The sequence below is a fragment of the Astyanax mexicanus genome, chromosome 1 (genome assembly GCF_023375975.1).
Source record: "Astyanax mexicanus isolate ESR-SI-001 chromosome 1, AstMex3_surface, whole genome shotgun sequence".
Taxonomy (NCBI): Eukaryota; Metazoa; Chordata; class Actinopteri; order Characiformes; family Acestrorhamphidae; genus Astyanax; species Astyanax mexicanus.
The window spans coordinates 54,557,237-54,580,992 of NC_064408.1; the positions used below are offsets into that span (position 1 = coordinate 54,557,237).

Below are 23,756 nucleotides of genomic sequence, written 5' to 3' on the forward strand. Positions count from 1 at the left end.
TGTACTTTACACTATAGATAGGTAGGTAGGTAGGTAAGTAGGTAGGTGGATGGATGGATGGATGGATGGATGGATGGATGGATGGATGGATGGATGGATGGATGGATGGATGGATGGATGGATGGATGGATGGATGGATGGATGGATGGATGGATAGATAGATAGATAGATAGATAGATAGATAGATAGATAGATAGATAGATAGATTGGTTTGTTGGAAATGTTCTCTCTGCAATTGAGTAGAAGGTACACTCCCAAGACAAAATTAAACAACACCTTTACTGCTGAAACATCATAGAAATAGATTTTAGTGCTTGTAGTCTAAATACCACTATGTTTCTTGGCAGTGTTTTAGCTTCTGTTCACACGCGAATCATTGTGGTATTTATCCCTGATGTATTGTTAACTCTCTGAAACGGAACGATTAAGTTCTGCATACTGGTGATATTTTCACCAATCCTGATTAAACCTTTGATTGTTTATATATCGGCCAACATAATCAGCCAGCTAGTATAAATCAGTTGTCTTGTAAGATCTTTCTGAATTGTTCGGAACTGTTGTGCTCATTTATGGTCAATTTACTTAAATGAGCACTGCAGAGATGTATGTATGCAGTAGTTATTCAACGCTGTTTGCAGCAAGGCCCTTTGGGAAAGAAAGCATGTCTGGAATAAAGGCAAGGGGGGAAGTGAGACAGAGAGATAGAGAGAAAGTGACAGACATGCAAGAGAAATAGAGAGTGTCGGACAGAGAGATAGAAACCGAAGAGATGAAGCGAAAACCGACCGAGCTAGTCTCCAAGACTAAAGGGATGAAATCCTCAGCTTTTTCCCTTTGTGTATGTGTGTGTGTGTGTGTGTTCAAGGCTGCATATATTTTATGTGTATGACGTGCATGTGTGTGGTTGAATGGGTGCATGTGTGTATATGTTTTGTGTCTATACTGTGTAAAGTGTGTGTGAGTGTGCATGTGTAGGTATATCCTCCTGAGGTTTTGCATCTCTAGCTTTTGGTTTCTCTGTGCCTCATACAGTATATTGTTGTGTAGCCTTAGAACTGATTGAGCTTCTGTCTGTTTACCAGTATTATCAGCACTGTCTACTGATTAAACTTGTGCATGCATTTACTAAATGGCAAACGCCTGAACCTCAGAAGCTCAGGAATTGAAGTACCAAGTTGGTATCTCAGCTTTGCTTATGCAGGTCTTACCCCACACTTCTGTTCTTGGGACTCAAGTGTGTGGCACAATGCCTTTAGTCTCTCTTACAGCCTCAGCATACGCAGACTAATACATGGACAGACGTGATCTGAGCATACAGAGTATCCAAAACCATCTTTTTAATGCAAGTGTGATAAAGATGTCACAGTGCTAACAGACTTTAGAGACAAAACATAGATTTTACAACAGAAATTAGCATTACATCAGCAGTGGTTATTTCTGAAAGATCAGGAAAAGGGTAGCATCAGCATTTTGCACGACCTCTGTTATTCAGAATTTTTGCCCTGTCAGTTTCTCACCACTGCCTTGTTAAGTTACATCTGTGTTCTCACAGTCTCAAAGCTCTTTTACAGTAAAGCCCATCTGAGGAGCAGTAAATTGACCCAAAGAAAAAAATAAAAATGAACATTTTATTAAAACGGTCTAGCCTCTCCCGGCCGTTAGCTAACAGATTGTTAGTTATGCTAACCTGGATAACACTTGCTAGCCTGTTATTTGTCTGCACTGTTCCATGCTGCACTCTGCAGCACTTCTAGCATCCAAACAATATTCTATCATTTGCTTCCTGTTGAAGTGCTAAAACTTTTTACAGTTGTGCCACAGTATGACAGTATTTCAAACATGCGTACTGGAGGTCAAATGAAAACTGCTATACAGGATAACCTTGTGTAGTGGTCAGCACTTTATGGTAGGATGCAATAATATGCTAGAATCCTACAGTATGTACAACTCTCAAAATTGAGTACACCCCTTAAATTTTTTGTAAAAAATTTTTTAGATCTTTTCATGGGGCATTGAACTGGTTCAGAGTCCTGTCTTTAACTTCTTGTACTGGGCCAAAAACCATTATCACAACATATCATCACATTTTCCATTCCTTGTGTGTGTGTGTGTAGGGGGGGGGTGAACGCATTTGTCCTCTCTTGAGCTTCTGATCTACAGATGTGGAGCATTGGGGGTCATGGAATTACAAAGGCTTTGGTTGCTAGGAGACTGTTACCAGGATGTCTTTGTCTGGTGAGGTGAATTTCATTGGTGGCGATGACTACCAAACTGGCATTAGTCACAGGTCACAGACACAATTAAACACAAAGGACCTCCATGGAGTGCTTTTATTTTTAGAAAGAGTCTTTAAGTAGAGGATTAATAATAGTATTGATGGCTAATACCGAGATTGAGTGTGTGTGGGATGTATGTATGGGTGAGTAAATCTGTTATGCATGAAACTTCACAAAGCCTCTGTTAAACAATTGTTAAACATGCAATAACAAGTTTGCAAAAAACTGTGGTCCATTTGTAATTAAACATGCATTACAGTATTACAGCTTAACTTAATTTCAGTTTTGGCTCATGCAATTAGAGTATTTCAACAGAAACAGGAAAAGCAGCAATATTATTTCTAATTGTTTCACCACACATATATAACCACATTAAATAGAATAAATTATTATAGCTGCACAGATATATACTCAATGCATGAGTCAAAACTAAAACTAATACTAAAGTTAGCATATAACAATAATGCCAAACAGTGACAAAACTGAGGCCCTTTCCGTGCGTATCCTGAAGTTTTTAATGGAGGGGTTATAATATCAGATGTCAAAATTTGAAGTATATGTAGTTATATATGTGTATAGATGTAGTTTTATGATTTTTGTAATTTACTATTAAGGGAGTAAGAATGTATTTGATATTCAATGAGAAAAATTCAACAAAAAAAATCAACAAAATATTGATGTTGTGATATGTCAAGGCCTGATACTGATTTTGTGTTACTTTTTTTGTTTTACTACATTTTGTACACCCAAGGCAACTTGATATGTGAATGTAAAATATGAATCAATCACTAGCAACTATGTTGGTAATTGTTTTGCAACTGATATAATATTTCCTATGAAATCTAACACTATTAACAGAAACTGAATTATTTCATTTGCATCCTCCTTCTCTTACAGGGTGGATGTCATGGTTTAACTTGGAGAATCTTGTATCTCATATTAGTTGTAGTCTGTACACAAAACTGGCACTACAATTTGGATACAACTCAACCGTGTGTGTGTGTGTGTGTGAGAGAGAGTATGTGGGTGCGGGGATGTATTTGAAATAATGGAGCAGGTGGTTTTGTTGAGGAGTGAATCACTGAGCTGGGGGAAGGGTGTTAATGTCTCAATAGCTGCCTACTATGGGTGTGAATGAGAGACAGAGAAAGAGTGTGTGTGTGTGTGTGTTTGAAATCCTTTGAGGGAATCACAGAAGATTCCAAAGTCTCTGCAGTCTGTGGGGGCAAAGATAGGACAATGTGTGGAATGTGTGGAATTCTGAATGTGGAAAACCCTGTGTCTTGCACTAGTTTGTGTGTGTGTGTCGGGATGGGGGCGGGGGTGCTTGGAAGTTGGACAGACCTAATTTTCTTGACCAATTAATCTGACCCAAAAAGCAAAAAATATCTAGAGTCTGTGGAGTGACTGACTCATTATCAGAGTCCATGATGACTCAGTGCAATCTGACACCAACACCATAACTGGTTGGTTGTTTTTGCATGATGGCTATTAACATTGTAAATTATATTATTTGTTTCTTTGTAACAGAGAAACAGAGTCTGCTAGTCATTTTATATGCATTTTGCATTTACTGTCCTCTCTCTACATAGGGTGCAGTTCTATATCTGGTCATTTGTGCTTTAAGTTTACTTCTGACTTCACTCACTTACATTTTGCTTTGGAATTCCCCTTTTGGTGTGTGGGTAGTGGTAGGCTTGAAATGGAGGTCCTAGATGCTGTATAGTTGATTATTTATGTATTTAATGTTGGAGAGATGATAAAAACTGATCAGCTAATGTCAGCATTTAGCTCGGCACATTCCCCAGCTTTAACCTCCCTGCCTACCAGTCTTAAGTAACAAAGTCACGTTTTCCTTTAGTTAACACAGTGGTAATGTGAAATTTCTATCAGAAATCTGATTAAAAGTAGCAAAATCACCCAAAAGGCTGCTGCATTTTACCACTTTAAATTTTATTGGTTTGTGTTTGTGTAGGGCTAGCATGCTAAAGGGTTTCATGTTCATAACTTTAAGGGGCAAAAAAAAATGAACTAAGACTGAGTTGTACCCTTTTTTTTTTTTTTTACCTTTTTTGGTTATTGGGATTTCATTTTTAATTGGGAGAAAACAGTTCTTCAGGTAAAACAATGATAATTAAATTTCCAACCTTTGCCAACTTAGTGTACATAGGGCTATAACATACCATTGTAACATGATGAAGTTTTAAATGTTCATTTGGTCTTTTGATTTAATCAGCTGAAGTGGCAGTCAGCAGCATATCACACAGAAAGTGACACAAAATGACTCATAAAATACTGCACCTGGCCTTTTAATGGCCGTATGAACTGAAATCATAGCGGGTGGCATAATTATCTGAAAAAAGACTGCACTTATAAAGCATGAGACTGACTCTATGCTATTTAAGTTGACAGTTATCTGCTAATTTTTTATTTCTGAATGCCTGTTTTCTTGTTGAGTGTCATAATAAGTATCAGTGCATTTTCTGCCAGTGAATAATTAGGTAATAAATTCAATATCTTCATTAAAGCATTAACTCAACACAGTATTCATCAGTACCAAAAGTTTGTGATGGTTTAGGCATGTAGTTTGCATTAAAGCTTAATAGTGCACAGTGCATGCATTGCCACTTTTACTTGTCTTGCCAATCCAAGATAAGTAAAAACTCGCACTTCAAGACGGACTTTGGTACTCCGAGCTTCTATTTCTGTTGCTGACAAGAGTTCACTTAGCAAGTCTAAGCTCAAAGCTGTATAAAATAAGAAGGCAGCCAAATGGCATTTTCTCAGGCATTTTGAACACAATTCTTACACCCCAGCATGGCAGAGAAGGAGATACACAGAACTAAGCCTTCAATTGTAGTGTAGCCTGCAATTTAAAATAGTCATTTTCAATGTGCAAAGCACCTTCTCACTGATGTCTCTGGGCTATTTGAAATATAATAGAAATTCTTTTTTGCACAGTTGGATTTTTGGACACACACACAAAGCACAGGCCTGCAGATGGTGGCCAATTTTAGGCCTTGAATGTCTCTGGAATGCTCAATGCTCCATTACAGCCAGAAATCTCCAGAATTTTTTACATCTGCTGTCCAACATGCCAACAGTGATCTTTCGCATTTTTGGGACAGGCATAAGCAAACAGTTTCCTTTTACATGTCTCACTTATATCCACCAACAGTATTTTTAAAAAGAGGTCACAAAATGGAACAGGACTATTTTATGTAGTATTTTACCTTAAATAACAGCTTTAAAGTCATTATCATGCTCCACTGACATATAATAAGAAGAATAATGTCTTTATTAGCAACTCTGAGCTCAGCATGCAGTGAAGGTTTGAGAAAACTTGCCCTGATGTGCCTGATCAGCCTATGACTATTTTATTTTCAAATTTTTTATTAATTTAGGATTGCAGGACTTGTACCGTATTTTTCGGACTATAAGGCGCACTTAAAAACTTTTAATTTTCACAAAAATTGACAGTGCGTCTTATAATACGGTGCGCCTTTTGTATGGATTTTACTCGTCAGGTTGTAAGGAGCAGTAAACACACACTCCGTGCAGCGTTATAGAGATTTTCAGTGCTATACAGAGTCCAGAGCAGTGCAGCTCCGAGGCTGGAGCAGCAATAGCATTAGCTAGATGCTAACCGCTAAGCTAGCTAGCTTATTCACTGTTCAGAGATCAGTATTATCTAAATTTTACTCGTCAGGTTGTAAGGAGCAGTAAACACACACTCCGTGCAGCGTTATACAGAGTTTCAGTGCTATACAGAGTCCAGAGCCGTGCAGCTCCGAGGCTGGAGCAGCAAATAGCATTAGCTAGCTTATTCACTGTTCAGAGATCAGTATTATCTAAATTTTACCCGTCAGGTGTAAGGAGCAGTAAACACACACTCCGTGCAGAGCAGCAATAGCATTAGCTAGATGCTAACCGCTTAGCTAGCTAGCTTATTCACTGAGATCAGTATTATCTAAATTTTACTCGTCAGGTTGTAAGGAGCAGTAAACACACACTCCGTGCAGAGCCGTGCCGCTCCGAGGCTGGAGCAGCAATAAATAGCATTAGCTAGATGCTAACCGCTTAGCTAGCTAGCTTTTTCACTGTTCAGAGATCAGTATTTTCTAAATTTAGCACTTTTAATACTGCTGGAGCAGTATTATTAGAGTTAGATGCTAATCGCTAAGCGTTCACCGTTCAGAGGTGAGTTATCGGCCTGTAAGTCTGTGCTGCTTTGCCTGGCTAGCATTAGCTAGATGCTAAGCGCTAACTCTCTCAGAGGTGAGTTTTATCAGCCTGTAATCTGCTTGTTTACCGTGTTAAAACAAGCTACGGGGGACGAATCGCTAGCTAATATCTCACTGTCTTACCAGAACACGCAGGATTACTCAGTGTAACGCTGTCGTTTAAGTTTGGGTTAACTTTACTAGTTTAGGTGACTAGCTAGCGTGCTAGCGGATAGCTATGCTAACGCTGGTGCAGCAAGCCTTAGTGGACATCTGGAAATCTAAGCTTACTGTAAATAAACTGAAGCACGTTACTCACCCAAATAAACAGTTTTCAGGAGAGGAATCTGTGTAGATTAATATCCAGCACTCGTTTGACTTTGAAAGAGCTAGATTTATATATACTGAGACGCTCCACCGGCAAGAGACCACCCCCGGTGGGGGAAGGGAAACATGGCGCCACCCCTGTTCACTTTAATATAGGCACCCTTTCTAGTGTCACTTAACGCGCCTTATAATGCGATGCGCCCTATGTATGGAAAAATAGCAGAAAATAGGCGTTCTTTGATAGTGCGTCTTATAATACGGTGCGCCTTATAGTCCGAAAAATACGGTAAGCTATAATGAATGAAAATCTATTTAGCTAACTAGTTAGCTAGAAGCAGGATGTTGTGATGGGCAGTGCTGCACCACTGGCCACCAGCAGGGGAGCTGGGCAACAGAGGGGAAAAAGAAGTGGCATTGGGTCCCGAAACTCCAAGTCCCAGAATCCCCAGCGGTGATCAGTGGCAACCAGCGACACCTGTGCAGCACTCTATATAAAGCCCAGTCAAACCACTCATTCTCGTCGCACCTTTAAAGAGGGGTGACCGGTAACAGAGAGTGTAAGAAAATAAAATAAAAGAAAGAAAGACAGAAGAAAATAAAAGAAAGAAAGAAGAAAGAAAGAAGAAAAGAAAAGAAAAGAAAGTCGCACAAAAAAGATATAAAAGATCTCAAAAGAAAGTAAAAGTAGAGGTCTGAGCTGTGCTCAGTCAGTTTTGAGTTTGATTGTGTTTTGGTTTGAGTTATTTGAAGCTAAAAAGCTGTGTTTCAGTTGTACATGCCATTTTGTGGCATTTCCTTTGCTCTGTTTCCCGCCTTTTTTTTGTGCACCTCTTCAGAGTTTTGTTTTCCACCTATTTTCCAGTTTCCTCTGTGGAAAACCAAACCAAGTTCCACAAGCACACCCTTTTGAGACAAACAATATTAAAACATATTTATAAATATCAGAAACAATTAAGTAATCAAATAATTATAAATATACCTAAGCAAACATATATGACTGAAGATATAAATTATTAAATACATCCCAAAACAAACAACCATTTTGCTCTGCACTTGGATCCAACACCACCCTATCCCGTAAGAGATGTAGAGGATAGCTAGAATTTAGAACAACATTGGGTAATGTTGGCAGTTTAAGGCAGTTTCTTAACCCTGGTCTCTGCCCTAAAATTGTGTATGATCCAATTGAGCAGCTAATTAACAATCCTTTACTGAGTTTACCTGTTAAAATTCTTTAGCCCACTATGTATCATAACTCAATCATTATGTATATCCAGCATGTATTAGACACATCATAGGGTGTAGAAACAGCTCTAACGTGACTTCTGTTCACTTGTAGTTTACAGTTTTACCACAGTAAGACCACAAATCATCCGGTTATATTGTAAGGCACGTTTCTGTATAGTGTTTCAAATTCGTGCGCGATGTGCACCCTTTTGACTTTGAACACCTGTCCCTCCAAAGATCTCTGCATGGCCCTGCTAATAGGGTAATTAGAAATGGGGTGATATGGGGAGTAAGCACCATCTACCCACCCAGATAGAGCATACACAATTGTTCTCTCTCGGAAAACTGCGAATAGTGAAGCAGTATGATTCAAATTGATTGAACTTGAATCATAGTGAGACAAAGTGTATATTTATTCTGTGGCTGCATTATCATCTTACAAATCTTCTGGTAATTATCATTTACTGATAACTGTAATATATATAATTTTATTTACATTTTCTCTCCAGTTTACATGGCCAATTACCCAACCCACTCATTAAGATTCCTCCAACACCAGGAGGGTGAAGACTAACACATGCCTCCTCTGCTGCTTATGCAGCATTCTTGAGTAGCATCACAGAGCACTCGGAGGAAAGCGCAGCGCCTCGTGCTGAGCGACATCACCCTTTGGAGAGATGTGGGGAGAGAGCAAAGCCAATTGTGCTCTCTCAGGGCTCTGGTAGCGAGCTACATTAACATGATTTGAACTGGTCATCTCCTAAACATAGTGGCAGCACTTTAGACCGCTGGACCGCGCGCGGCCTAATCAAGCAATCTTGACAGCTATACACAGGGACAAACTAGCCATTGGGAGGACAGGGACAATTTCTGTTGGGCCACCCTGTGCGTGGTACACTAAAAGAGCTAAACATAGAACCCGATAAAGGTATTTTAATATTGAGTTGTGCTTTGGTCCACAATAAATGCAGTGCATGGCCATTAGCCAACCACATATATGCCACCTCCCCCAGATTAAAACAGACGCACAACAACCATGAACACATTAGTTAAGTAATAAGTGCAAATTTCAGAATGCATCCAAAAAGCACATAGAAGGCAAATAAATGTGTAGAATAAAAGAGAAGATACGATGTAAATGAGTCAATTTTTCTGTGTGAGGAACAGCATTGCCAAAAAACAAAAAAGGTAGTGTGTAGGGAGTTATTCCTTAGTTAGTTAATTAGCTTGCTTGCTAAGTTTGAGAGCTAGTTTAGGCTGTTTATCACTAACTGTGGTATGCCCTGTGCTTGCTGCTCACACCACTTGCAGGTATGTGAACTGGTGTATTTGCAGGTTAGCTACTGTGTGATTGACCATGCTGAGACTTGCAAAATCTTCACACAGAGAAAATAAGCATCTGCTTCATGCACTGAAAGCAGAACAGCGCATATTTAGTGTGAAGTCTTCAGTCTGCCACATGAGTAGAAACAATGCCCTGCCAATGCTGGTAAAAATGCATAGGAGATTTAAGAAGTGATCCTGATAATAAACAGTGAACAGTAAGTGACAGTAGGTTAATTTATTTAAAACAAGTATTAAAGTTTAGGCTTTATTTCCAATTTACTGAGACAAGATGAGAAAACTCAATTAAACAATTAGAAAACTTCCATTGATAATTGGATTTAAAATGTGATAGATGGATACATAGAACTTTCATTTCAAAGTGCAGAAAATATAAGTTGCATAATTTATAAAGTTTATTTATCATCATTTGTTTGCTTGCATTTAACTATACATGCATATGGGTGTTATTGTAGCGTGCTGGACTAGGAAACGGTCCAGGGCTGAATTTAGCTCCCAGTCCAGTTCTGCCTATCCTTTGCATGTATGTTTAGGCAAGTTTGTTCATAGCCTCTCCATAGAGAGCACATTCTTAGGTTCTCTCTCACAAATAGGCTCATCCATTAACCCTGAAATTTGCAGTACTGTCTTAGTTTGAACTAGTGACACATGTAATTGCTTTGTGAGAATAATATAGACTAATTGTTCTCATAAATGTGAGCTTTAATTAAACCTTCTCCTCCTGGGATTACACTTCCTTCTCTGATGAGAGTCCATGGCATGCCGCTTGTGCACATGTACACACACGCACGCGCAGCCATCACACACTGGCTATGGTCTCTCCCAGAGTGCTTTTAGGCACTGCGGGAGCTGCACCATGCCATTGGCTCCCTGAATGCTCCAGCACTGCAGAGCCCTTAGCAACCAGGATAAATGACAGCAGCATTGCATTGGCCTGAGACTCAGCCATACACACAGACACAGTAAACGATGCTCTTTTTCTCCTGTCTCAGGCCTTGTCTCTGCCTCTCATTTACCTTCTCACTTATCTTCTTATTTATCTGATTCAGAACTAATAAGGATGTGTCTCTAGATCAATTAATGGTTTGGGCCACATCATGTAGTGTGTGTTGTCTATAATCCAATCTTTAGTCCAACCCATCTCCCAGAGCAATTAGGGCCATTCCGATTGTAAATCGTAAATATGAAACATTTAAATTTTAGTGTAGTAGTCTCTGGTGGGAAACATGACTTTGACCTCATGACTGTAGACTTCTTATGGCTGAACAATAATACCACATTTAACAGGCCTGCTCCCCTTTCACACCTAAAACCTTGTAAGTCTAACCAGTCCCATGACACCAGGGAGGGAAAATGGTTAATTCCGCACAATTTGGTTGATAACCAACAATGTTTTTGGTCTCATGTTTTTTACATTAGTTAAGATTTAAAAAATCTTGTCATGTGAGCCAGGCATTGCTATAGCATAGTGGTGTTGAGAAATCATCAGTTGTCACATTTCAAACGGTTAACAAAGCAATAAGCAAAAGCAATTCAGCAAGAATTGATTTGTGTAACTGTGGTCACCTTTAGTTAACACAGTTTAGGACAGCACACATGTTGTTTAAACTGTAGCATTCAGTGAACAGTATGGGAAGCATTATGGGGAGACTGGCTAAAAGAGGAGAGGGATGAGGAGAAATATAATTCCCAAGCCTATTCATGAGGATAGATTATTGTTATCTGTGTGTGTGTGTGTGTGTGTGTGTGTGTGTGTGTGTGTGTGTGTTACAGCCCCTTATATGGTAGATACCTTCTGAAGTCTCTTATATAGAATAATTGGATGGTCATTTCTGACCTACCATGTATTCCTGTCTCTGATAAATAAATGTTGTGTTGCATCCAGATCCAATCTTTAATGTATTTATTAACATCTATAATCTACTCAAGTATTCTTATCCTGATGCTAATAATAAAGAGCAGTCGTTTATGTGCTGCAAATAAATTGTAATTCTATTTCTGCAGTGTCAAACGATCCTCCACAGCTTCAGTCTGACCCCATCATCAAAACATTACTGAATCACTGAATTACAGATAATTTCTTCCTTCCTTCCCTGCTTCCTTCCTTCTTCCTTTATTCCTGTTATTGAATCGTGTGCAGCCATGCCTTTGTAATCTGTGCAGCATGTGGCTTTGCATTGTCTCGTTAAAAAAAAAAAAAAAAAAACATTTCATGGCAGACCCTGGCCTTTGGGCTTGGTACTGATACCAGTCTGTCTGGTCTTTCTGGTCTTTAGTTCAGCGTGCATGGCATCCATTTCTTCCAAAAAAAACATAGATGTTTTGGTTAACATGAGGCTTCTGTTATGCACAATAAAGTTTTAAGAGGCTATTTGTCAATGTAACAACTCTGTATTGTAGTGCTTAACAAATATTTGCCCATGTACTTCTGTCAGCTACTGTAGAACGATGGTTCTTGATGCAGTGCCATCTGAGGGATCTTTTTAAAACCATTGTGACCATAGACCCCACATCTTTAACCCATCCGTGCAGTGAACAGAGACATACACACCATTTAACACACACACTTAATGACACAGTGAGACAGTGACCACACATGCCAAGAAGGTTGGGAAGCCAGGAAGCACTGAGCAGTGCCTAAGTGCCCAACACTGGCAGCTTCCTGAGCCCAGGTATCTACAACCTTGTTACCTTACTCTAATTGTTGAGCCGCCACTGGCAACAGTTTAAAGATTCAGAACCAGATCATCCATCCTTGTGAGTGAAATCTCATTGAGAGGACAATGCAGTTACAACACCTGGGTGGTATGGCATGCTGTTTTTGACTAGAGGCCCAGCAAGGCTCTGGGACATGCTGTAGATTCAGTGTGAGTCACCAGCATGACAAAAAAAAAAAACTTAATTAATTTTGCGTGGTAAAGACAGGCAACTATGCCGAGAGGATGACAAAGGAGGAACATAAAGAACCAATCACTTGCCCTGATTTCCTTGGATCTTCCAGACAATTTCTGCTTGGTTCTGAACACTCTGTAGCCCCCAGAAGATTGTCTAGAGCAGGGGTGTCAGACATGTCCATATTGGGCCGATGTGACTGCAGTTTTTAATTTACAGTCAAGCAGAACTTTGTGATTAACAGCTTGAATTGGATTTTAAATGGGAGATTTTAGTGAAAGATTTAATAAGTTGTAATTGTTTGGAATAAAAACCTGTAGCCACGCTGGCCCAGAAGGGTGCCTGCTGGAGTATCCCGAATATGCTCTGTGTATCCCGAAAGGGGAGGCTAGCACCCACCGCTCGGCTCATCAGCGCCCGCACGTGTCTCAGAGGGAACACAAGAGTTGCCGCTGGGCTCGACAGTGACTCTGCATGTCTGCCACGTGTCTCAGATGGCACAGTCATGTCACTTGGCCTCTCCCCAGGCTGAGATCACACCTTTCACTCTTTTCCTACCTCTTTTGTTCTCATCCTCTTTAAATCTCACTTCTTTAACCCCTCCTTTTCTCTGTTTCTTATCTCTTCCATTGTTCCCTTCTTTTTATGTCCCTCCTGTTTCATGTTCTCTTTCTCTATTTCTCTATCTCCTATTTCCCTGCCCTCCCATTGCCCCTTTTCTCTCTATTTATCCCTCTTTTTTCCTAATCTATCTCTTGTTCCACTATATCTCCCTCTTATCCCCCTTAATTTCTTCCCTTCTTTCTCTATTTTCGTCTCTCATTCCTATCTCTTTCTTGCTAATTTATTTTCCATTTTCTTTTTATTATCTTTTACTGCATCTTTTTTCTAGAATATTATTCATCATAGTTTCTCTCTGTGAAAATCTGAGGTCATGTGTGTTGCAGTGCTGTGTTGTAGAAAGGTGGGGGTTGAGCTTCGCCAAGGTTGTGTGTGTGTGTTTATTGCAGCACATAAGGGGGGTGTTAATATGGGTGAAGAGGTGAGGCCAACATCGTTGTGCAAAATCCGTCACACTCCACTGAACTTCTTAATAGAAGGGCAGACATATGAATGGGAATGCACGGTTCTGAAATACTTTATATTCTCTATTCTTTTTATCATCGCATCCTCTCTCTCTTGCTCTCTGTCCTTCCCTCTCTCATTTTTTCATTTCTCTCTCTCTCTCTCTCTCACGCTCTCTCCAACCCATTGATGTCTCCGTTTTCCTCTATGGCTCCACCCAGATGAAATCCAAATCAGATGAAATCCAATCTGTGTGTAAAGATTGTTTGCACTAGATAGTGTTAAAGATTACATTACCACAGTGGCAGTGGCTAGTGGCAGAGTAATAGTGCCACAGACTGGATGGACTTGAATTTAAACCCCTTCACCCTCTTGACTGACCTCTCTTTTGTTTACACCCTGTTGACCAATTCTGCAATTCTGCACAGTTATGATCCCAAAGAAAAATAAAAGCATGTGTTTAACTGATAACATTCCATACACGTCTGCTCCTGAATTATCCCAGTCTATTACAGACTCTTAATAGCTATAAAAACAATTACTTTTCACAAAAAAAACATTCTCTACAACAAAAATGTGTGTATGTGTCCTGGATTGGCATATAGCCAAATACTTATGCAAACATTTAAGCCCCACTTGTTTTGCTTTTTTATTATAAATAAATAAACACAATCTCTGTACTTAACCAAAAAAGAAACAATGATTCAAATATTGCCTGTTTAAACCCTTAATCATACTATTTTTCATCAGTTGTTGTAATCTCTAGGGAGCACAATTGGCCTTGCTCTCTCTGGCTGGGTAGATGGCGCAACAGATGCCTGTGCTGACCGACATCACTCCCGGGGTGATGTCGGTCAGCACAGGCATCTGTTGGCTGATTTATCGGCACAGAGTTGCTGCACTTTCCTCCGAGCGCGTAGGCTAATGAAAAAGAGTCCGACTTTACATGTATCAAAGGAAGCATGTGTTAGTCTTTTCTCTCCTGGTGTTGAGGGCATCGCTAGTGAAAGGGGGAGTCCTAATGAGTGGGTTAAATAATTGGCCCCCCAAATTGGGGACAGAATGTGACAAAATTTTTAATAAATCCTTTACAAAAACATTACCAAACAAAATATTTTTTAGAAAATATTAATAAACAGTTAAATATTCAATATTTTAACACCTCATACCTCAACATACAACTATAATAGAGAATATCACAATATTATAAAATGGAGTTTTTAAATCAATATAAAAGACTTTATTAATATATGCGTGTTTGTTTTTAAAAACAGAATAGGTGAATAGGCCCTAAGATGAGTATTTATAAACTATTATAACTATATATAAAAACACAATGCTGTTTTTTATTTGTATTTTTATTAAATTTTTATTTAATAAACAAATTAACTAACAACCAGACAAATTATTTTAGATGTGGTTTTTCCTGTTCTTCATTGCTCTGCTTATATAAACCCTATATATGACTCTATAATCAAATATTGGACAGAGAGAGAGAGAGAGAGAGAGAGAGAGAGTACTGTTCTCTCATTTTAGATTTAATCTTATCTGCCCAGTGACAGCTGAAGGACAGGTAGACGATAAAAGATAATATATGATGTGTGAAGAGAATTAGCTTGAGCTTTAGAGATTAAAAGAAAGAAGGCTGGCGAAAGGAGAGAGCGAGAGAGAGAGAGAGAGAGAGAGAGAGCAGAGTGACCTAGATAGGTTTAGATAGATCAATACTTCATTAAGATCTAACTGTGGATGATGCTGTCATGAGTTGGCCTGGTCATTTAGGTCAGTCTGCTGTCTCCAAACCTATTACATCACATCTGGCCACAGGCAGAAAGTGTTCTTTTATATACCCTTGTAACCTATGTAACCTTGACCTGCAGGACTGATCTCAGTTCAGGGCACGTAGTCAAAATCTACCTACAATTAAACAAGTACAGATTTAACAATTTGTTTAAAATGAGCCTTTTGTTTGCCTTCAGAGGAAGTTTATACACATTGAAGAATAAAGCTTTGAATTGTTTGTTCTTCTTTTTGTTTCTTTTCTATCCTCATTAAAAATACTGAAAGACACAACATTGAATTTTATTTTAAAACCAATAATCTGCAATAATTTAACATCATGTTTTTCTTTGCCATAAAATAGTTTATTTAGTTGACTAAATTTAATTGGTATTTGTAATACCAATAGCTGACTATTTATCAAAAACAGCATCTATTGTGTAATACTTGCTTGCCATTGTGTAATGAGACTCTTAACAATCACTGAACAAGATCCATAGCCACAGAGTAAGACTGATCATACTGTGTGATGAACTCCATCCCTCACTGAACCAGATTTGTTTAAAAATGCTTCATATTTTAGTTTTTAGCTGATTTAATTTTAAAACACCAAGGTATAGCCTCTTTAATATAGAACCTGCTGACTGTCTGTATTTTTTACACAATAAACGAATAAGCAATTCACCATAAAAGTGTTATCAGCCAATATTGATTGTTGGCCAAATCTATATTACATCACTACCAGCAGTCATAGTGTTTGGATGGTCTACACTGCAGAGTACTGCATGTTTTTATGTGCTGAGGTTAGCCCTTTTCCTGTTGTTGACAAGGCTGTGCATTGATGTCTGAAAACATGATCTATGGTCTGTTTTCTGTTACGTTTGTGTGATTAATGAAATATGGATTTAGAGTCATGCCTTCCTGCTCATTACTGTGATAGTCTTTTCAATCCATTTGTATCATCTGTCACTGGGCGGCAATCCACTGATTAATAAGCTTAGCCTGTATTTTCCCCACACACTCCACATGTGCTCATGGCTGCACCTGCACTAGATGATCAGCTTCACATCCATTTAGAGAGAAATCTGAAATAGATGGATACTCTAGTGTTCTCCAGAACATTCAGCAGGATAAAATGATCTTCTGTTCTTCCAAAAAACATCTTTCAACAAGATTCCAACAATCAGATTAGCCTGGATCTGAGCAGATTAGATTAGATTAAGGGATTAGCAGAATTTTGCTGCGGGATTAAATGGCTTCATTAGTGAAATCACAAGTATACTAAGATGCAACTTGCACACAGCAAAACAACACACAAGCAGATGGGAATACACAAGTGCACATAATCAAAAACAGCATCAGAAGGACACTGTGATATACAGAATTCAGTAGAACACTATCTGTGTGTCTCCCTGTTCGTAACTATCCATGCTCAGACTCAGATATCCAGAGGTGAAAGACTATATTTAGATGTAAATATGCATTCATTACCACCCACACTGACACTTCATATATGCATTAATCAAGCATTAAACTGGTGAATAGTGATTACATTGTAGGGAGTCAGTTTGTGTGATTCATGTGTGTGTGTGTGTGTGTGTTTGTGTGTATTTCTTACTCAAAACCCTTCCAGATTAAATTGTAGGGCTTCTGAAACCACTGTATACCATAACCATGTACATTTTACAACAGTTCCAAGTGGTTGTGTCTGTTGTAATATTTGATAGAGTATACTTGAAAATAGAACTGGACGAATAGGGGAGACCCTGAGTCCTGGTTGTGAGTGGGCAGTGATGTGCACGGGGAAGTCCTATAAGTGCCACAATATTGCTTACACAGTAAATGTTGTCTGCTAAAAAAAATTACCAACCTATCTCTTTACTGGTTAACCAGATCGTCAAAGCTGGTTATTTCGCATGACCAACATGGCAAAGCTTGTTAACAGCAATATGGGGTACATGTACAAACTTTACTTTCCTGCATGTAAACCTTGACTTTCCACTAACCATTAAATAACAACCTTTTTACTCATCAATGTCCTACAGCAGACCAGACTCATTTAAATAAGCAGTTCTGTTTAATCTCTCTTTTATCTATTTATGTCTGTATCTATATCAATATCTGCAGCTTGTCTTTGTTCAGGTTGGAGTGGGTGGAGATCCTCGAGCCCCGCACAAGGGAGCGGATGTACGCTAACCTGCTGACGGGAGAGTGTGTGTGGGACGCCCCGGCGGGTGTGCGGATAAAGCGCAGCGGTGAGGACCAGTGGTGGGAGCTGTTTGACTCCAACACCTCCCGCTTCTATTACTACAATGCCTCCACCCAGCGCACCGTGTGGCACCGACCCCACGCCTGTGACATCATCCCCCTCGCCAAGCTCCAGACCCTCAAACAGAACACGGATTCACCCCCACCCGTCACCACCACGATCAGTGCCTCGGCCGACAGCAGCCCGGCCCGCAGTGCTGTCAGCACCACATCTTCACAAGAGCAGGAGGACAAAACAGCACCCAGGGAGGAGGGAGAGAGGTGAGAGAGAGAGAGAGAGAGAGAGAGAGAGAGAGAGAGAGAGAGAGAGAGAGTAAAGAAAGTGTTTTAGAACATAAGCTGCATACATACTAAATAATAATAATAATAATACATTTTATTTAATAGGTGCCTTTCTGTCACTGAAGGACACCATCAAAGAGTACAGTATAATTTGCAGTATGTAAAATCACTGATAAAACTGCCCTGCACCAACCCAGCATATTTTTAATGCTTCTCCCATGATGTTGCCCTAGCTAATACCCAATATCAAAACCAGTGTAAAAGCCCCTATTTTATTTCTCCCATCATTTAGGAACTAATTGTAGCTTTTCAAGTTTGAGGTTCAACAGTTTGTATTTGTATTTGTACACTTGTACTGTACATTATACAATTTCAGATTACTTTTATTTCAAAAAAACCTGTTTAAATGATCCTATTTATCTCACCATTCCTTTTTTCCAAAACAAACCACCACAGTATACACTTCTATTCTTAATTACTCAATGTGAAGTGAGCTTTGGCCCACCTATACCTTTCTGCAAAGAATTGATATAAGGCTTGTGGGTTGCGTAACAGTATCAGACTGCATTTCTTAATGCTGCAGCGAACTGTTAAGTGATATTAAGTGAAGGTTTCTTAAATACTCTGTAGTCCATGTGTAACTAGCATGACAGTTTCTGTTGCTGTGCCATCTAAAGCCTAAAAAATGATGCACAACAATGGTTTCTGAGCTTTCTTTACACAGACTTTTTTCTTGAATCTTTTTATAATATTACATACTGTATGGTGGGTGACAAAAAATATGTGCCATTTACTTTAAGAAATGTTATTTGTGGCAAACCTCTGATGAAGTCACCTGTTACAGATTTTTCTGTTTATTGTGGGTTTTAAAGCTATAATATAAAGATATGCTACAATGGTTAAATAGTAGCAGCAACCTAATAGCAACCTAAGAACCTGATAACTTTCTCTAACTGGCAAAATATTTTTCACACAGTTCACATTGAAATGAATAAAACTTCTATTTCACAATAGGTTTAAATTCAAATAGCTTAAACACTTAAATTGTTTCTCCCCATGGGAGAAAGTATGGGAGACAGAAGGAGGCTTTTGATTGTGTGTGTGACAGAAAAGAAAGAGAGTAAAAGAAAGAATGTGTAAATTGATTTGAAGGTCGGATTTCCATGAATAATTTATGACCAGAGAAAAACAGTGTTCACTTTGTAGTAGGGCTTCTTTCTTAAGGAAAAGATGAGAGAGACAGAGAGAAAGAGCGAGAGAAAGAAAGAGAGAGAGAGAAGGAGAGATGAGCTACTCAACAGAGTTTTAATCCAACTTCTAAATAAAACACACACACACACACATTCATTCTTTCCTCTGACACAATCTTGGCTGTGTCAGCAGGTCTGGTCGTGGGGAATTTTCAGCCTGCCAGAGTGGCCGAATGGTGAATTGATTTCACACTACTGTCACTTTTCTTCTCTTTTTTAATGGTAAAAGTCCAAGGACTCTCCTATATATTTTAGGCTTAGTATGCTTTTCAGATTTATATAGATGGTGTGCCTTGGAAGGGTTTCTGGGCTACAGCTTATGATAATGTTTTCCAGCTGTCTGTTTTTATATTAACTTGGCTTAACCTCTGATAACAGCAACGAAAAAATTAAAGTTAGTTTGACTCTTAACTCTTACAGTAAAGCCCATTGGTGCGTTTCACAGACCCAGATTAGGCAAAAGTCTTACGAATTTCAGTAGTGAATCAGCATTGGCATTGCACTGTAAGTAGCCTATTTATTTGTGCTTGGGTCAATTGATATATTTTTGTATCAAAATATGTGGAACAGAAATAGTGCTATGAATTATGAATAGACATAATTTGATAATGTATACTTTAAGGAATATGTTCTTGGGAGGGCTGGGCAATAAATCAGTATCATTATATATTATGTAGTAAATGTTTTAATAAAGATAGTATGATATTTCTGATATTTTAATATATATAATTTAATATACTATATATTCTAATTATATTATTAAATAATATAATTATATTATTTAAATATTATTTATTTAATATACATTCATTACTGACTGCTATTCAATGCAGGGTGTTGTTCATGTTTATATCAGGATAATATTCTGCCAGAAATAAAGAACTAACTTTTTAAAACAAACTATAAATCCTGAGCACCACTACTCTGTAATAAACAAATATTCAGGAGAATTTAGACTAGAAGTTTATACACTTAACAGCATTCCTTTTTTTAACTTATAACCTTGTCTTGTGAGCATTCTTAACATCATTTGCCATGTGACTGGAGTAATTTTTTAAATAAAAAATACTGTAGTTTGCCCTTAGTAGACCAATGACACAAAAAATGCAGCATAGTGTACTAGATAAAACACATTGGTTAGTCGATAGAATTTTACATCCTCTCTTACTTTTTATGTATTAACTAATATGTGGCTAAGATATTATTTAGTTTCAGTGCATCAGTGCAGTTTCAGGGCCTTATCATGATGCAATATGATTTGGTACAAAAACAGTAGCCACTAAAAGCCTTTGTTTTTTTTCTTTTTTTAGTCTTCTTTGAGCAAAGATTGAGCAGAAGACCTTTAGTTTTTTAAAAACAAAATATATTTAAAATCAATGTTCATTAAGGAAAGATTGGAAGGGTTTCTGATATGTCGTTTTATCATCATTAAACAGCACTACAACATGGAGTTACATTCACAGGTGCCACATTAAAAAAAAGTAGAGTCCTGATCTGTCCCTAGCACGGAATAGGTGGAATACTTTTGTAAAAGTAGAAAAAATGCGATGAAGACCCCATAGTGCTACACACTTAAAGGCGTGTTTGCAGTGCAGGTTTCCTGATTCCTGGTAATATTTTTGTCTCTTTTGTTTGTCAGATTCAGGTGGGGAACTGGCAGCAAGGACAGAATGCTGATTAAAGTATCAGACAGGGAACCCAGTTTTCTGTCACAGGGAAATGGCTATTCTGGGTCCTCGCCTCGCTCCAGACGATCATCAAGCAATGCACCCTCTGACCCGGAACTCACCCCACACTCTCTACCTGACCGCCGCCAGTCACAGTCCCCCTTTTTAAAAAGGGCAGAGCTTGGAGGTACTCAGCGGCGCTGCTCCGGCGATTCACAGCCTCCTTCACCGCGTTATGCTTATGAACCTCCACTCTATGAGGAACCTCCTTCAGACTACCAGTCTCCGCCTATTTATGAAGAACCGCCCACTGACATGCATTGTGACCCCAGCTTCTATGGTTCTGACAGGTCACCAGCACGTAAACCCGGTCTTTACCACTCACCTAAACAAAGCCCCTCCCCTTATAGTCAGCTGGTGTTGACCAGGCAAAGAGGCTCCACCCCTGAGAAGACCAGTCAGGGGGACCGTGATTACAGGTGAGGCTACTTACATACTCTGAAACTGTGAAACTCTCTCCCACAGAACAAATCTAGATTTTATTTTACTTAATTATTTTATTTGATCTAATTTTATTTAGAAGTCTCCAACAGAAATTCCTCAAGCATGTTTGGAACTTTTCACTATAAGTGTCACACAGGTCAAATAAGTTATAAATTCTCAGAAATCTAAGAGTTGGTCTGGCAGAAGTACAGCCTGTACCGTATTTTTCGGACTATAAGGCGCACTTAAAAACTTTTAATTTTCACAAAAATTGACAGTGCGTCTTATAATACGGTGCGCCTTTTGTATGGATTTTACTCGTCAGGTTGTAAGGAGCAGTAAACACACACTCCGTACAGCGTTATAGAGAGTTTCAGTGCTATACAGAGTCCAGAGCCGTGCAGCTCCGAGGCTGAGCAGCAATAGCATTAGCTAGATGCTAACCGCTAAGCTAGCTAGCTTATTCACTGAGATCAGTATTACCTAAATTTTACTCGTCAGGTTGTAAGGAGCAGTAAACACACACTCCGTGCAGCGTTATACAGAGTTTCAGTGCTATACAGAGTCCAGAGCCGTGCAGCTCCGAGGCTGGAGCAGCAAATAGCATTAGCTAGCTTATTCACTGTTCAGAGATCAGTATTATCTAAATTTTACCCGTCAGGTGTAAGGAGCAGTAAACACACACTCCGTGCAGAGCAGCAATAGCATTAGCTAGATGCTAACCGCTTAGCTAGCTAGCTTTTTCACTGTTCAGAGATCAGTATTTTCTAAATTTAGCACTTTTAATACTGCTGGAGCAGTATTATTAGAGTTAGATGCTAATCGCTAAGCGTTCACCATTCAGAGGTGAGTTATCGGCCTGTAAGTCTGTGCTGCTTTGCCTGGCTAGCATTAGCTAGATGCTAAGCGCTAACTCTCTCAGAGGTGAGTTTTATCAGCCTGTAATCTGCTTGTTTACAGTGTTAAAACAAGCTACGGGGGACGAATCGCTAGCTAATATCTCACTGTCTTACCAGAACACGCAGGATTACTCAGTGTAACGCTGTCGTTTAAGTTTGGGTTAACTTTACTAGTTTAGGTGACTAGCTAGCGTGCTAGCGGATAGCTATGCTAACGCTGGTGCAGCAAGCCTTAGTGGACATCTGGAAATCTAAGCTTACTGTAAATAAACTGAAGCACGTTACTCACCCAAATAAACAGTTTTCAGGAGAGGAATCTGTGTAGATTAATATCCAGCACTCGTTTGACTTTGAAAGAGCTAGATTTATATATACTGAGACGCTCCACCGGCAAGCGACCACCCCCGGTGGGGGAAGGGAAACATGGCGCCACCCCTGTTCACTTTGATATAGGCACCCTTTCTAGTGTCACTTAACGCGCCTTATAATGCGATGCGCCCTATGTATGGAAAAATAGCAGAAAATAGGCGTTCTTTGATAGTGCGTCTTATAATACGGTGCGCCTTATAGTCCGAAAAATTACATTAAATGAACAAATGCAGAAGCTGTTTTCCTATTAATTAAAAACTGATTTGCTGTGCAGAAATAAAACTTAGATCAGAAACATTTTACATTAATACCATTTAAGTATTACTGTACGTAAATTTCACACTTTTATCAGTTGTTACAAATTACCACTCTGTATGTTACAATTACCCTGCCTGGTATTGGCTGAATTGTGAAAAAACAGTAGGTGCTTGAAAAAAGATGTGCATTCCCATTGCAGTTGCTTCATACAGCAGTTTGTGATGCATTTTCGTGCATGGAAGCTGCTGTTAAAATCAATTTCATTGTTACTGTCATTACAGTGGGCGTGACTATAGTTCTGCAGGGCGGGACTACAGTTCTGGTGGACGAGACTACAGCTCTGGTGGAAGAGACTACAGTTCTGGTGGGCGGGATTATAACTCTGGTGGACGGGAATACAGCGCAGCAGGACGGGAATATGTAAAACAGCTGGTTTATGTGGAACAATCAGGCTCCTCCCCAAGGTTCCGGACAACAGAGCGACTTTTAAGCTATGGCACAACTGGAACTGGATGTATGCCTGCTGGACTGTCTTATGGTGGCTCCTTTACACTACAGCACATCCATGATGGCGGTGGTGGCAATCGAAAACGCAAAAATCGTAAGCCATCCTTGCCCGGTGGCGAGGGTGAAGGCATGGGTGCTGGTGTTGGAGCGATGCTCACCCAAGCACGACTGGCCTGGGAGGCCCAGCAACTAATACAGCAGCGTGGGGGTGCGGCCTCAGGGGGCGGCGCTAAGGATGGTTATGAAAGCGATGGGGCTACGCCTCTACCACTGCCTGGGCCGGTGGTACGGGCATTCAGTGAAGATGAAGCCTTGGCCCAACAGGACAGCCACTGGAAGCGTGCTACACTGGACAGACTTGCATTTCCTCAGACACTACTAGAGAAAAGTTTGTCTGTACAAACCAACCTGGCATCACCTGAACCTTACCTGCACCCCTCACAGGTATCCCTCTCATGAGCACCTTCACATAAGCACAATCCCACACAGATGAAATATTGGCCTCCAATATTTGGTTATCTTAAAGAAAGTAAGATTACACACCTCTATGTTACCTTTTTATGCTTAGCTTTCTGATGTTCTTGTTGAGCCCTATTTGTGGCACATAATGTGCATTGCAAGCTTGTAAGGTAAATTGTACCTA

The 23,756-nt window shown here is 39.4% G+C and overlaps 1 protein-coding gene across 1 annotated transcript in view; it reads left to right on the forward strand.

The window, feature by feature from the left end:
- arhgap39 (Rho GTPase activating protein 39) overlaps positions 1-23,756 on the forward strand; it is a 50,061-nt gene that overhangs the window by 6,403 nt on the left and 19,902 nt on the right. The window contains exons 2-4 of the mRNA XM_022665643.2: positions 17,273-17,659; positions 20,570-21,076; positions 22,888-23,557. Coding sequence (XP_022521364.2) covers positions 17,273-17,659; positions 20,570-21,076; positions 22,888-23,557 — 1,564 coding nt within the window. The remainder of the gene's footprint in view (positions 1-17,272; positions 17,660-20,569; positions 21,077-22,887; positions 23,558-23,756) is intronic.